Source organism: Nelumbo lutea, chromosome 1, assembly GCF_056320005.1.
Source record: "Nelumbo lutea isolate HS-2025 chromosome 1, American lotus-T2T, whole genome shotgun sequence".
In the NCBI taxonomy this organism is placed as follows: Eukaryota; Viridiplantae; Streptophyta; class Magnoliopsida; order Proteales; family Nelumbonaceae; genus Nelumbo; species Nelumbo lutea.
The window spans coordinates 168,288,175-168,304,359 of record NC_142684.1 but is presented as its reverse complement, the minus strand read 5'-3'; the positions used below and the strand labels follow the sequence as shown (position 1 = coordinate 168,304,359).

General features: G+C 40.6%; 1 protein-coding gene across 1 annotated transcript in view; it reads left to right on the top strand.

Moving 5' to 3' along the window:
* Positions 1 to 2,994: 2,994 nt before the first annotated feature.
* HAG1 (histone acetyltransferase of the GNAT family 1) overlaps positions 2,995 to 16,185 on the top strand; it is an 88,080-nt gene continuing 74,889 nt past the window's right edge. The window contains exon 1 of the mRNA XM_088960429.1: positions 2,995 to 3,795. Within this exon, the coding sequence (XP_088816555.1) occupies positions 3,226 to 3,795 (570 nt within the window). The 5' untranslated portion in view covers positions 2,995 to 3,225. The remainder of the gene's footprint in view (positions 3,796 to 16,185) is intronic.

Sequence of the window (16,185 nt, the reverse complement as noted above, 5' to 3'; positions counted from 1 at the left end):
ATTACTCATTGACACACTTGCTGAGCAGGTCAACCTTGGAAACAAGGTCGGCAAAAGTTTTAAATCACCAATTTACACTACAGCGGCACGTGCTATTAGCACTAAGTTTTTAGTTGAATGTACTAAAGGACATACGAAATCGGCTGAAAACAATCAAGTAGAATTTTACAATATTAAAAAACCTTTTGAATCAAAGTGGCTTTGCGTGGAATGATTCAATCAAGACAATAGATGCAACACCTGATATTTGGGCTACATATATTGAGGTAAAATAGATTAACAACACTTACTTTAAACACTTGGTTTACAAATTTTATGAAAGATGACTTATTATGGAATTCCCATGGTAAATGAGTAGACACATCCAAGGGCAAAGCAAACTAGATGAAAAAGCATTCCAAACTATGATTAATTGGCATTGATATGTGGAAATGAAAGTGATTGGAAATGGTGCCTTTACAACCAAGGAGTTAAATTTCTGCAACTGCAACTAGTGCAACACCGAATGTTGAGCATGTGTTTGATGATAATGATTAGGCTGAGAATTTTGGAGATCCTAACCTTCAAGCAAGGTCGGTGGAGGCAAGTAGTTTTGTAGAACGAAGAGTTTTAGGAAAATAAAAATCATATGCTTCAATTGTTGTTGAACAAGTGCAAGACACTGCTACACATATCGGGAAAGTTGCATCTGCAGTTGAGAGATGATTTGGTTTATTTAGCAAGGAAAATGTGTATGCCGATGTTATGAGCCTATAAGGATGTTCAATGGCATTTTTTATGAAAGCATATGACTTCTTAGCTGAGTCTGAAAGTCGAGTTATGGCATTTTACGGAGTGGAGCCATATTTGAGGAAGGCATGACTTCAAATGAAGTTAGACCCTCCATATTGAAGGGATGGATAAGAGACTTAAACTATTATAACTCACATTTATTAACAAACTAGGTACTAATTATATATGACAAAAAGTTGTTTTGATGGTTGAGCCTTTACATCCATTTTGTATATTTTTTGGGGATGCATTGGCATTTTGATTGTTGTCCCTTTTTTTGTGATGGTCAATCTACTTGTATTAAGTGGAGTGAATGGTTATATTTTACCACGATGGATTTATTGATATATGGATGATTATGACTACATGGAATGAATAGGTTGAACTATTGGCATTGATGAACTAATTATAGGTTAAAGACAAATTCAAATGATTTATTGATGTATGCATTACTTTTTAAATGAAATAAGTTATTGAATGCATATTCTTTGATGTACCAACATGTCCAAATAATAGAGCAATTTTAGTTCTTGGTAGTTTCTTTTATGAATGCATGCACAAGTTTTTTATGGATTAGTATATTGAATAGACCTATGAACAAATTCTATGATGAATGAGCAGGTCCAAATAATGAAGCATTTCTTACTATTTTTAAGTAAAATTTTTGAATGAGCAAGTTTAATAACACTAACATGCCACGTGGCAAGTTCAATCGTATGTGTCATACATTTCGGGGGTGCAAGTTGTCATAAAAGTAAATTACATGCATTTTTATAGTTTAGCATGATTTTTCTCCTATAAATTTTCTTGCAAAACAAACACTATAAAGTGGATTTTCTCACAAAAATTTTCTCAGCAAACAAACATATTATAACTAATTGAGAAAAAAAATTTTCCTCTTTTCATCCCATCATTTTTCAGTCCAATTTTCTCAACAATCAAACAGACCCCAAAGAAACCACTCATCAAATCCATGTTTTCATGTGGCATCTTAAAGGCATTTTATCTTTAAAAGCATTTGTAACTAAAATCTCTAAGAAAATTGACAGATCTTATCCCCCGTGTCTTTCTGTGGGAGATGATGCAGGTCGTGTATTCATCCATTGCCAAGTTATAAGACCAGTTTGGTTTGGATCTTACTTAGCCATGCACACAAAGGATAAACTAGATTGGTCTATTCTTGATTGGATGTCCTTTTGGTGGGAATTAAGTAGAAATAATCCAACGGATGATCTTGGTCTTTTCAATAAATTTGTTATAATCCTCTGTTGAAAAGTATATGTAAGAAGGCAATAGAGAATACAGATTTCAACCCAATTGAAACTATTTCATTGGCCCATGCATATATTGAGGAGTTGCTTTCATTAAAAAGGAGGGGGAGCATTATTGCCTCTTAAAACAACCAAATGATCAACAACCATTGTAGATGGTCTCCTCCCTCTCACCCATTCTTAAAGATTAATGTCGATGGTGCAAATATGGATTCTTTTTATGGGCTTGGCATCATCTTGAGAGATCACACTGGAAGTTTTGTATTTAGTAGATCCATTTGCATGGAAATGACGGATCCTGACATTACTAAGGCATGAGCTTTCAGAGCTGGACTCCAAATGGTGAAAGAACTCCACTTCTCTCATATTCACATTGAAGGAGATGCACAAAATATAACAAATATCCTATTGGGCACCTCTCGAGATGTCCCTTGGCGACTTTACACAGTTATTGCTAATTGCATGAATCATTTGCAAGAATTTCATTATATTTTAATCTCCTTTATCCCTCGTATAGGTAATAGGGCTGCTCATGTAATTACAAAATTTGCTTGTCATGTGTGTAGGATCACTACTTGGTCCTTACTTCCTTACTTTCTTATTCATGTACTAGAAGAAGATTTGGTGTAATAAATTTAGCCTAAGGATACATGATGTCAAGTGATACTTATAATTGATGACTTGTTAAAGGTAAGTATTAAATTAGTATGCTTTGAAACTTCGGATACTAAAATTATTATGTTTTAAAGTTTGGGATTCAAAGTACATGATAGTAATCGTCCCTCAAAAATATGACCTTGTAGGACCATTTTGGTGCTCGAGATGATTGAAGAGATAAATTGGAGGGATCCGATTAAATAAAAATATTTTTATTGACGGTAAAAAATAATTGCTTAATCATAAGGATTAAGTTGTTAATCCTATTTTGATGGTTTAATTTCATATGTTACATGTCATTCACTTCTTCTAAAGGCCGCTTCAGCTTCCCTTGATAAAATTCTTTGAATCATTGAATGACGTTTAATCATAAGGATTAAACGGTTCAGAACGAGCACTTTTATTTGCAACCGGCCAACCCAATTGCTTCAGGATCTTTTTGCGATCAATCAGCAAAATCTCGCGCCTAATTACACAAAAGCTTTTGTAAAACCCTAATTCCACACAATCCAAAGCCCTGATCAAGATGGATGGTCATTCCGCACATTCAACCGCACCCGTGCGTTCCAGGAGTTCTCAATCACCCTCCCCATCACATTCTGCCTCTGCTTCCGTTTGTTCATCTGCGCACAAGCGCAAGTTAGCCTCTGATGATCACGCTCCGGCCTTCCCATTCTCCTTCTCCGACACCCGAGATGGGGCTCTTACCTCCAACGACGATCTTGAGAGCATCAGTGCTCGGGGTGCCGATTCCGACTCCGAGGAGGATTCAGAAGTGGGTGACGACGAGGAAGAGGAAGATAACGATTCAATGAGGGTTTTCACAACTGCCAGATTGGAAACCAATGTTAATTCTAGGAACACAAAGCTGAAGTCGGAGAATTCGTCGATGAAAATGGATTCTTCAGGGCTAACAGAAATGGGTAAGGAAGAACGTGGGCCGACTGCATCAGCTGCTTCAGGTCCAGTGCAACCTGCAGCTGGTAATTCGTTTTCCGGGAGTGCGGTGAAAGAGGACCCAGTAAAGGGCATTTTCACAGAGAATATACAGACAAGTGGGGCTTACAGTGCAAGGGAGGAGAGCTTGAAGAGAGAGGTAATTTTAGGCTTTGAATTCGTCGAGCTTTTCCCATTTTTATTTGCTTTTTCTTAACCAATGCCTGAATTTGTAGATCGAAATTAACGGAAGCTATCAAACCATTTTAAGTTGAGATTCATTGAAACTTAACAATGTTAATCGTTCATAATCAAAGGCGGGTGTTAACAGATGGGAGTCTGATGAGTACAGGTTCCATGGGGTATCAAATAAGTACCAAGGGTAGCCAAGCCCAATAAAGGGTATCCCCTGTACATCATGTACAAGGAAAGAAAAAAAAAGCAAAACATACAATCTGTAAGGTCAAGTGTTCTTCGTTTCGACACCCTCTCTTTTTAGGGTTAGAAAAAGCTATGGTTGGAGAGGAGAAGGTTGGGTTGTGGAAGTTGGAGGTTGAAGATGAAAGGTGTAGGGGAAGGCAAAGGTTGGTTGGAGGTTGAAGATGATGGGGAAGGAAGAGAAAAAGATAGGGAAGTTATTTTGAGAGAGAAGGAATGCTCTTTAGTGGGCCATGAGGAGGTTGGAGGTTAGAAAGATTTGAACTCTTGGGTTACTGAGGTAAGAAGGCCAGAGGAGGTTGTTGAAGGATTGCTTTTGGCTTTCAATGTTGATGGCCTTGGGAGTGGGGCCAACCTCTTAAAATTGAAGTTGAGGGTTAAAGATACAGAGGTTTTACAAAAAATTTAGGATTTTCAACTGAAAAAGCTTAAAGGTTAAGTTTTCAAGTATTGGAAGGAGAAGGGTCCACTTCAAAGTTCATAGAAAAAAGACTGAGAGTTGGGTTGGAAAGTCGTTAGATATGATAGTGCAGAGAAGGAAAAGGTGCTCTTGGAGCCGGAGGTCTCTTGAAGCGAAGATGTAGAGCAACGGAGCTCTATTAACTGGAAGTTTCTATCCATGACAAGTCATTCAAGTCCACATAGTGGATGCTTTTCTGTGGTGGACAAGGAGGGTGACCAAAAGGTAGGTACGGCTTTAAGCTTAAGTTTTGGCTCGTTTTGGGTCAAGCTTCAAGGAGGAGTAATTCAAGAAGGGAGGAGGGACTCAGTGATTCAATCGGATGCAAGGTTACGAGGAAAGAGAAAAAGGAGGTGGACTTGGGGGGAAAAAGTGGTGGAAGATGTAGGGGGTGGGAGTGCTAAAGATGGAGATGGGGAGATAGGTGAGAGGGTTGAAGGTGGGAGCCAAGAAGTAAGTTGTGACCCTACGGATGTTAGTAAGGAAGAAGAGATTGGCAAGGTAAGAGGTTGTGAGGACTTACCAAGGTCTGAAGTGGTTCTTGGGAGGTTGGAGTCAAATTGGGTTGGAAAAGGAGATTTGCAAATTCAGATGGTATCGGGGTTCGAGGGTCAGTCCAGTTGGAGGTGTTGAAGAAAAATGGATTGAAGTTTGAAGGTTCAATTAAGGAGATAATTGAGAAAAAAAGGTTTCGAGACTCAAGTGTTAGATGGAGTGATGAACCAATGGCCCAGCTAATTGATGAGCTACAGACTCACGAAAAGGATGGGGAGTGGAGAAGAATTCTGATGAGTCCATTTTAGATAGTGTGGAAGAAAAGGGAGGGTTGGCGGGGATTGAGGATTTAATTGCAAAAGATGTCAGAATTGGCAGGAGTTTAGGTCTGTTCTTTTAGGGTGGTAAATAATTTGCTAGACGGGCTTTTGGAGCTTTTTTTTTTCTTTTTTTGATCAGAAACGGTAACTTCATTAATGAGATTTAAAAGTCTGAAATACAGACATCAACCCCTTGTAGAAGAGGTTAGGCCTATAGACCTGAAATTACAGCACTGCCCAGTACAAACTCTCCCTTACAGTCCCTTGTTTTTCTAAGGTATGAGCTAAACCATTTGCTGATCTCCTTACCCACTTAAAGCACACACCCACCTCCCTTGTTATGCTAAAAATTTCCCTTATCAGCTGTCTATGTTGCCAAATTCCCAGATGCCCTGATTGCATCCACTCAATAACAAATTTGGAGTCCCCCCCCATCTCAGTCTGCTGTAGCCCCAACTGTTTGGTCAATCTTACTCCTTGATGTAGAGCCAAGATTTACGTTCTTAAGGAATCTCCAACTCCTGCTGGACCTGAATAAAGAGGGAGGAGGGTCTAAAGAAGGGCCCAGTAGTGGAAGGAGGAGAGGCATGGAGCGAGGAAGGAGATGGGCAGGAAGAAATGTTTTTTTTTTGATCAGCAACATCGGAAAAATTCATTAATTAGAAAATCAAGTACAACAAGAAGTTGTGGCGGACAGGCATTCCACATTGTCCACTAAATACATCACAGCCCCAAACAAACCCAAAAATAATCCCTTTAATTACAACACAGACCAAAAGGTAACCCGACAGAAACATCCTACTAACTAGAATATAGCCCAAAACATAGATTGTCTTTGAACTCCTTGCTTAGCTAGACCATCAGTCATGTTGTTAAATGATTTTCTAATCCATCTTATTTGAATCACCACGTCTTTAGAAGCCTGTTTTAAGTGCCTGAACTCATTCTTTAACTGCCAAATTATTCCCTCCCCTCTCTTCAGCCAGTTTACCACAGTTTTTGAGTCCCCATCAACAATCAACCTATCAATCCCCATTTGTTTGGCTTTTTCAACACCAAACACTGTTGCCTTCATTTTTGAGCTCACTACATCACCTTGCTAAATAGGACCTGAGAACATGGCTATCATATTTCCATTCTCTTCCCTTATTACCCCACCAATGCTTGATGGCCCTGGATTTCCAAAACAGCTGCCATCAAAATTTAGTTTCTTCCACCCAACATTTGGAGGGGACCATGATGCAATCACAATAGATTTCCTAGATGCAGTGTTTGCAATTGTTCCCCAAGACTTGAAAAAGTCTTCTTTCTTAATATCAGCAAATAAATTTAGTGTTTTTACCCAATGTGCCACCCTTAGAGTTATCACTTCAATTACAGCTGCTTTGCTTCTTTCTTTGTCATCAAAGATCTTCAAATTTCTTTCTTCCCAAATTGTCCAAGCAACTTCTGCTCTAGTGCATCTTTCCATAATTCTGCCTCTCCTTTTAGATCACTTGAAGGAGTGAGAGCTAAAGACGCTTTCCAAATTAGTAGGAGGAATCCATCTGCAACCAAGCAGAGAGGAAAACTACTTCCAAACGAAGTTAGCAAAAGGACAGGAAATTAAAAGATGAAAGGTAGTCTCACCAAACATAGAGGAAAACTACTTCCCAACAGAAAGCACTGACTTTAGGAGGAATGGGGCGAAGCCAAATCTCCTTGATAGGGAAAGAATGAGAGGAGGGTGTGGCAACACGAGAGTTCAAGAAGGATTTTCTAGAGAAAGACCCTGATTGATTAAGTGCCCAAACTCTATAGTCTGAGCAATTGTCCCCCAAAACCACTGCACTCAACAAGTTAACCAAAGTAGAGACACTAGACAATTCAGATTCTCTCATATTTCTAACAAAACCCAAATTCTAACTCAAGTTTGTAGGTGAAGAGGAAGAGCTAATAAAATCACTAATGGGTTTTCCTTTAAGACTAGAAAGAGCAAAAAGGGAAGGGGACACTTTGGGCAGGGGGAATCGCCAATCCAAATGTCCTCCTGAATATGATTTTTTGACCCAAAACCAAATCATACCTGATGTGAGGAAGGAATTGTTAGCGTAGGGGTATTTTTGTCTTTATACCTTGATTGATGTTGCTGATCTGTAATGTTGTGTTGAAACATGTGCTCTTAACTTAAGTAAGGGCACATAGGTCTTTTCAGTTATGTTTTAATAATAATATAGATACTTACTGGCCGACTGGGAGAAGTTAGGTTAACTCTTTCAGTTCGAACCAGAATTCTCTCTTCTCTCTCTCTCTCTCTCTTTCTCTCTTTCTCTATCACTCTTTCTTCTTCTACATAACTGAACTCAGTCAGGCCGAACTCTAAGGCAGACCTGAATTCTAACATGGTATTAGAGCAGGTTAAATCTGCCTAGATTTCTGCTTGCCTAGGGTTCATTTTCTGCGCACCCTATCTAGGGTTTTCCTCTTTTTTTTTTTTTTTTTTTTCTGTGTTCGATTGGAGATAAGGGAAAGGGCTGAAAAGGAGTGATTGCCCTCTTCCCTTGGGGGTCTCTATGCCTCCAGTCAGGTCGTATGTGGTCGGTTGCTGTGATTTCTGAGATCGCCCTCTCCTAGTAGAGGAAGAATAGATGGCCGAACTGTGTGTGGCTGTTGTGTGTGAAGCGGCTGTTGTGTGTGGACTGCTCTCCTGCTCGCATGGGTGTTACTTCAGCGATAAGGTAAGAGATTTCAGTTCTTGATATCTGTTATGGATTAAATAGGAGGTGTGTTTCAGACCATTTGCTAGTGTTTCAGCCAGTAAGTGCTAGGGTTTATGCTGGTTTCTTTGTGCATGTTGAAGGAAGAGATATGATCATATAGTGGTGAGATTTCAGGTAGTTGTAGGAGCAGGGTTTGTGGTGTAAAGAGCACACATTCCAGCAACAATTAGTGCTGCAATCAGTGTGACAGGTGTGACCTAGTGGTGTGTAGTGTGCAGATCTCAGTGATAATAGAATTCAGCAAGTGTGCAGAATTGGTGATAACATAATGGGAGACAGTAATGATTATAAACCTAGTGTGATGGTGCCTACAGACTACCTGAATGTTCAGATGACCTCCATTAAGTTAAATGGAGAGAATTATGTGCCTTGGGCTAAATCCGTTGAAGTCTTTCTAAAGGCAAAGAAGAAGGTAAAACATATCAGAGAGGAGAAACCCTCATCTAACTCTCATGAGTATGAAGATTGGGAGCAAGAGGACGCTCTGATCATCACATGGTTGTGGAACAGTATGGAACCCAGGATTAGTGTGAACTTCATGTTCCTTGATATCGCCAAAGACGTGTGGGACCATGCGAAAAAATTGTATTCGGGGCAAGACAATACAACCAGAGTTTATCAGCTTTATCAAGAGTACTTTAATCTGCAACAGGGCAATCATGAGTCTTGAGGAGTACTATGCCAACATGAGAAACATACGTAATGAGTTGAATGTCTATCATCCTCTCACTTCTGATGTCAAGATTCAGCAACAACAGAGAGAGCAACTTGATGTGACTAGATTTTTGGTGGGACTAAAGTCTGAATATGAACCAGTACATATTAGGGGGATCAGCTCTTCCGTCCCTAGAAGAGGTATTTGCTCGACTTCGGAGGATTTCTATCGGATCTACTGAGAACTCTAATATCTCAGATAGATCTGCCTTTGCTGCATCGAGAGGCCGTGGTGGTAGAGGTGGAGCTCGAGGAGCTCAGTCTGGCTGTGGTGTTGGTAGTGGTTCTGCATATGGCCGAAGTGGCAATGGTGGGTCTACTTATAATCGTGGTGGTGGTTGTACTGGGAGCAGAGATTCAGGGGGAGCCCGTGGTAGATGACGTAGCTCAGGCCCGAGGAAGTGCACTCATTGTGGTATGGATGGACATACCATCAACTATTGTTATGATTTACATGGTCCTCCCTCAACCTAGGCCAATCATGCCGCGACCGGTGACTCAAGTTTCAGCTTTAAACAGGAGAATCATTCATCTGACCAGTTGCCTCCTACATCCACAGATAGTCCCATGAAGGAGATGGTGAGTGTTCCCCGTGATGAATATGAGATGTTTATCCAATCATAGCAGAACACGACGACTTTTGCTCACTCAGGTATGGCTTGTCTGGCATCTACACCCAATCCCTGGATCATTGACTCTGGACCTCCGATCACATGACTGGAACTCCAGGTGTGTTTTCCTCCTTATTTCATTGCTCAACATCACAATCTGTCACCCTTGCTAATGGTTCCACATCCTCAATTTGTGGTGTTGGTAATGTTGACCTAGATCCTGTATCCCTCTCATCAGTTCTGTATGTTCCTAAATTGCCTTTTAACCTTATGTTTGTTAGTAAGCTGACCAAATCACTTAACTGCTCCATTACCTTTTATCCTTCTATGTGTGTCTTTCAGGATCTCAAGACGGGGATGAAGATTGGTGGAGGGCATGAAGCAGGTGGACTATATTATCTTGACGGTGGTGGTGGTAGAACTTCAACAGCTCTCTAGTCATCTCTTTCTCCTCTCCAATGGCACTGCCGATTTGGTCATCCGTCCCTCAAAGTCTTGAAGTCCTTGGTTCTGTCCTTGAGTCAGCTTTCTGTTTTGGATTGTGAGTCGTGTCAGTTTGGGAAACACCATCGTGTTCCCTTTAGTTCTAGGGTTGATAACCATGTGTCGAGTCCTTTTTCTTTAGTTCATTCAGATGTTTGGGGTCCTTATAAAGTAATGTCATATAATGGATACAAATATTTTGTCATTTTTGTGGATGATTTTTCAAGAATGATGTGGCTCTATTTAATGAAAGAAAGAAAATTGTTTACCATTTTCCAAAAATTTTATGTTGAAATTCATAACCAATTTGGTATCCACATCAAAGTTTTTCGTTCTGATAATGGCCGCGAATATTTATCCTCATCATTTCAGGAATACTTGGACCAACACGGCATTATACATCAGACCTCATGTACCTACACCCCACAACAAAACGGGGTGGCTGAGAGAAAAAATCGCCATCTCCTTGAAACAACAAGATCCCTGATGCATCACATGCATGTTCCCAAACCTTTTTGGAGTGATGCAGTGCTTACCTCTTGTTTTCTGATTAATCGGATGCCCACGTTCATCCTTGATGGTTAGTCTTTATTTCAGGTCTTATTTCCCTCTTTGTCTCCATTCCCTCTTACACCGAGAGTTTTTCAATGTGTCTATTTTGTCCATAATCTGGGTCCTGGGAACGACAAGTTTGATGCCCGTTCTCTCAAGTGCATCTTCCTTGGCTAATCTCGGACCCAGAAAGGGTATAGGTGTTGCCATCCTGGTTCTCGACGGTCCTTTGTGTGTGCTAATGTCGGTTTCTTTGAGTCTACTCCGTTCTTTTTGGGGTCTGGTGATGCTTCTTCCTCCTCATCACCTCCTCCCCTTCCACTTCCCGTTGTCGATCCTCCTCCCTTTGTTCCAGTTGTGACCAAATCCTTGCCTCCGGTGCCACCACCTGTTGAACGCCCACCTATCCGTCATGTGTATACACATTGCCCACGTGCACCGGCTACTACTCCTTCGGCTACATCTCCGTCGACGGAATCCGGCACCAGACCCCCACTTGGCATCTGAGATTGATTTATCCATTGCTTTGCGGAAAGGTAAATGTACTTGCACCCTTCATCCCATTTCTAATTATGTTTCTCTTACTCACCTTTCCGCTTCCCATTGCTAGTTTGTTACCTTGTTATCATCGGTTATTGTTCCTAAAGATGTCTAGGAAGCCCTTGCCTCTCCAGGGTGGTGCCGTGCCATGGAAGAACTCTCAACCCTTCATCATAATCATACTTGGGACCTCGCTGCTCTTCCTCCTGGGAAGCAAGCTGTTGGTTGTAAGTGGGTTTATACGGTTAAGTATCTGCCTGATGGTAGTGTTGAACGCCTGAAAGCGCGATTAGTTGCAAAAGGGTACTCCCAAACCTATGGCATTGACTACACATAGACCTTCTCACCGGTTGCTAAGATAGGGTCAGTTCGTGTTGTGATCTCTCTTGTAGCCATGTATGAGTGGCCACTATATCAGCTTGATATCAAGAATGCCTTTTTGCATGGTGACTTACTCGAGGAGGTCTACATGGAGCAACCTCCAGTGTTTGTTGCTCAGGGGGAGGATGGTAAGGTGTGCAGACTAAGGAAGGCTATATATGAGCTTAAACAGTTTCTTCGAGCATGGTTTGGTAGGTTCAGTGAGGTGGTAAAGAAATTTGGCATGAAACAGTGCAAAGTTGACCATTCTGTATTTAGTCATGACTCTCCGGGAGGAAAAATACTTTTGGTGGTGTATGTAGATGATATTGTTATTACTGGGAATGATGACATTGGTTTTGATAGGCTGAAGACTTATCTGCAGGATCATTTTCAGACAAAGGATCTGGGTAAATTGAAATACTTCTTGGGGATAGAGGTAGCGAGATCCAAGTATGGGATTAACCTGTGTCAGAGGAAGTATGTGCTTGATTTGCTGGAAGAAACAGGCTTGTTGGGTGCCAAACCAGCTGAAAACCCATGGACACAAATACCAAGCTAAGCAGTGATATGGGTGAAGTGTTTGAAGACCCTGGCAGATACCGATGACTTGTGGGCAAACTGAACTACCTAACCATTACTAGACCAGACATCTCATTTGCAGTTAGTGTGGTAAGCCAGTTCATGCAAAAACCTCTGACTCCTCGTTGGAATGCAGTTCTGAGAATTGTGATGTATCTAAAAGGGGCCCTGGGTCGCGGTCTGATATACAAGAGTGGGGGAAAACTTGAAATAGAAGGGTATTCTGATGCTGATTGGGCCGGTTCTATGTCTGATAGGCGGTCTACTACAGGCTATTGCACGTTTCTGGGAGGTAACCTGGTGACATGGAAAAGTAAGAAGCATACGGTTGTGGCAAGAAGCAGTGCAGAGACAGAATATAGGGCTATGGCGCATACTGCTTGTGAATTAGTGTGGCTAAGGAACCTTCTACAGGAAGTAGGGTACAACATTAACACTCCAATGAAGCTCTATTGTGATAATCAGGCTGCAGTTCATATCTCCTCTAATCCAGTGTTTCATGAAAGAACCAAGCACATTGAGGTTGACTGTCACTTTGTGAGGGAGAAGGTGCTGAATGGAGAGCTAGACACTACACATGTTAATACAGGAAATCAGTGGGCTGACTTATTTACAAAAGGCTTGAGTCGAGGAAGAGTGGACTACATATGTAACAAGCTGGGAGTATATGATATATACTCACCAGCTTGAGGGGGAGTGTTAGCATAGGGGTATTTCTGTCTTTATACCTTGATTGATGTTGCTGATCTGTAATGTTGTGTTGAAACATGTGCTCTTAACTTAAGTAAGGGCACATAGGTCTTTTCAGTTATGTTCTAATAATAATATAAATACTTACTGGCCGACTGGGTTAGGTTGACTCTTTCAGTTCGAACCAGAATTCTCTCTTCTCTCTCTCTCTCATTCTCTCTTTCTCTATCACTCTTTCTTCTTCTACATAACTGAACTCAGTTAGGCCGAACTCTAAGGCAGACCTGAATTCTAACAGGAATAAAGGAAGAATGTCATGGATGGCCTTCCAGGGAGCAGCCAAAGTAGCTCTATGCAAATAGCCCGCATCCCAACCATTGCTTGATAACCCATGGATACTTGAGATAACTCTAGTCCATGCTTTCTCATTTTCTTTAGAGAATCTCCAAAGCCATTTATTTAACAAAGCCATATTTTTCAATTTCACACTTCCTATTTCCAAACCCCTTCACCTTTCAGTTGTCCCACATTTTCCCACCTAACAAAATGGTTTTTTCCCTCCCTAGGCTCCCACAAAAAGTCCCTCATGATCTTCTTGATTCTTTTTATCACATCTTGGGGCATCCTAAAAAACATGTAATAAATTGGAAGATCGGCCAAAGTGGACTTTATCAATGTGATTCTCCCTCCCAAAGAAATATAATTCCTTTTCCAACTTGCCAACCTTTTTTTTTTCAAACCTTTCCACTACTGGATTCCAAAAGCTAACTGATCTAGGGTTTCCACCAAGAGGCAGTCCCAAATAACACAAAGGCCACTCTCCTTTTTCACAACCCAACAAATCAGCCAAAGCTCTCAAGGCACCTTCTTCTAAATTGATACCGACCACTAGACTCTTAGACCAATTGGTTTTCAAATTGTAAATACTTTCAAAGAGACTCACAACTAGCTTTAAATTTTCCACACCTTCTCAGCTCTCCCAATCATCATTTGCAAACTGCAAGTGTGAGACCAAAACTTTGTCTCTCCCAACTGTCTAACCTTTGATCAAGTGCATCAAGTTAGCCTTTGAGATTAATTTACTTAAAGCCTCAGCCACAAAGTAAAGAGAAAGGGAGAGAGTGGATCTCCGTGTCTAAGGCCTCTAATCCCTTCAATGAAATCAACTGCAGTACCATTCACTAGGACAGAAAAATGGGGAAGGGGTAGCAGTACCATTCACTAGGACAGAAAAATGACTTGTTTGCAAACAACCTTTAATCCACTTACACCACAATTCCCCAAACCCACACCTTCTCATGATGTGAATCAAGAAATCTTAGTCCACTAGATCATAGGCCTTCTCCAAATCCAATTTTACTGCTACCCCTTCCCCTTTTGCCTTTTTTGAGCCTCCACACACTCATTTGCGACTAGGATTTGATCAATAATTTGTTTATCTTGAACAAAGTCTCCTTGGTATTGGGAAATGATAGAGGGAAGCACCTTTTTAAGCCTTAGAGACAAAACCTTGGCAATTACCATATAAATGATAGTCACTAAACTTATAGGTCTAAAATCTCTAGGCTAGGTGGCATCTTGCTTTTTTGGGATCATAGCTAAAAGGGTTAAATTCATCCCTGGGCTAATTACTCCCCATCTATGTAATTCTTTGAACATTTTCATCAAATCATTTTTCTCCCAACAACCTTGATTGAAAGCCATTGTGAATCCATCAGGCCCAGGAGCCTTAGATCTATCCAACACTCCGATTCTAGTCCATCCAAAGTCCACTTCTCAGTAAACGGCCTATAAAAAATTGATCTGAAGTGATCAGCAAAGGCATTCTGATTGGTCCATAAACATTGGGAATGACCCAATCACACCCATTCTGATTGTTTTTCAGTTTTATCAAGACAAAAAATCTTCCCACTAGCTCTTCACAACAAGTGAACAGGTCTTCCTTCCAGGCTGTTATTATTCCTCCTAATGCACCTCATGCCCGCGCAAAACTACACTGCACACTTCTTTCTCCCCAAAAGCTCTTAATCCACTTCCTATCAACCTCCTGCACCTTAGATTCCTGAATCAAAACTATGTATGGCTTTTCTTTCTTCATCAATTCCCTGATCAGCCTTATTTTTGTAGCACTTCCTAGACTCCTGACATTCCAGCTAATGATCTTCATTGTAATTACTGAAAAAGCCCTGATGCCCCCTTTTCCTAAAGACCTCCTTTTCTTTTGAAGAGGAAGATTAAGGTGTGGGCAAGCTGGCAAAGCACTTCGTGCATCAATTCATGAGTTTGGGGGTCCGAAATTTTAGGAAGAAGATTATTTTTCCAGGAAGAGATTTGTACTAAGGGCCTATTCAGCATGGAGATGTGGTGAGATTAGAATTATTGGCAGTAATCTATGGAGTAGAGAAAACTAAACAAATGGGGATTAATAAGCTGATTATTGAAGGTGATTCAAAAGTAGTTGTGGGCTGGCTGAAAAGGGGGAAGGAATCATATGGAAGTTAAGGAATGAATTCAGGCAATTCAAGCAGATTTCTGAAGACATGATGATCCAAATAAGGTGGATTAGGAGATCTGCAAACAGTTTGGCTGATGGTCTAGCAAAGCAAGGAACTCAAAGACAATTCATGTTCTGGGCAGTTCTGTAAATGTTGAATAGTTTCTGTTTGGGCTTTGTTTTTTGCCCACAACTCCTTGTTGTATCTCTATTTTCTTTTAATCTAATGAATCAATTTTTGTGTTGCTGATAAAAAAAAACAGAGATTTGAAGTGTGGGTTTTCGTTTTCCTTTTTAGTTGATGAAATTGTGTTGTGTTTGGATAGTATTTTTGGGTGTTGCCTCAACACCTGCTGATGTTTGTATTAAGTTTTTAATTTAATGAATTTTCTTTCTACTCTTCAAAAAAAAAGGCCCCCCTCCGGAAAACAATTTCAAGTTTAATTTTGATGGGTGTAGCATGGGAAATCCAGGGCAGTCAGGCAGTGGAGGAGTATTTAGACTATATGAAGGTACAATATAATGATACGCCAATCATTCAGGAACTCAATCAACAAGAAGATCTCCAAGTCAGACGCTCAGGCCGCATAAGGAAACCAGCGAAATGGATGGATGGAAATTATATTTATGACTGAATGGACTATGCATGGATGGCCAGCTAATAATCAGTAGCAATGAAGATTCCCTTGTCAATCATAGAGTCGTTAGAGACATTTTAGGAGAGATTTACTTTTATTACCAGTGAGTTAATTAAAGAAGGATGCTTTGTGGAAGTATTTAAATAGCTATGATTGTATTGGAAGAGAAAGCGAGCATAATAATAATAATCTCCTTCCCTCTTTCATCCGCTGTTCGTCCCTTCCCTTCTATTCTTCTTCTCTCGGAGTCCGCATGCACTCGAAGTTGTGCAAAACTGATACAGAGTCATATCATAGAAGCACTATATTCAGACCCCATAGGGCATGGCAATTTGAATATAGCAGATTTGTTAGCTGCACTCCAAGGCCCAAGAGAAGGGTCTCATCACATGGTGGCTTAAGAACAATATTGTA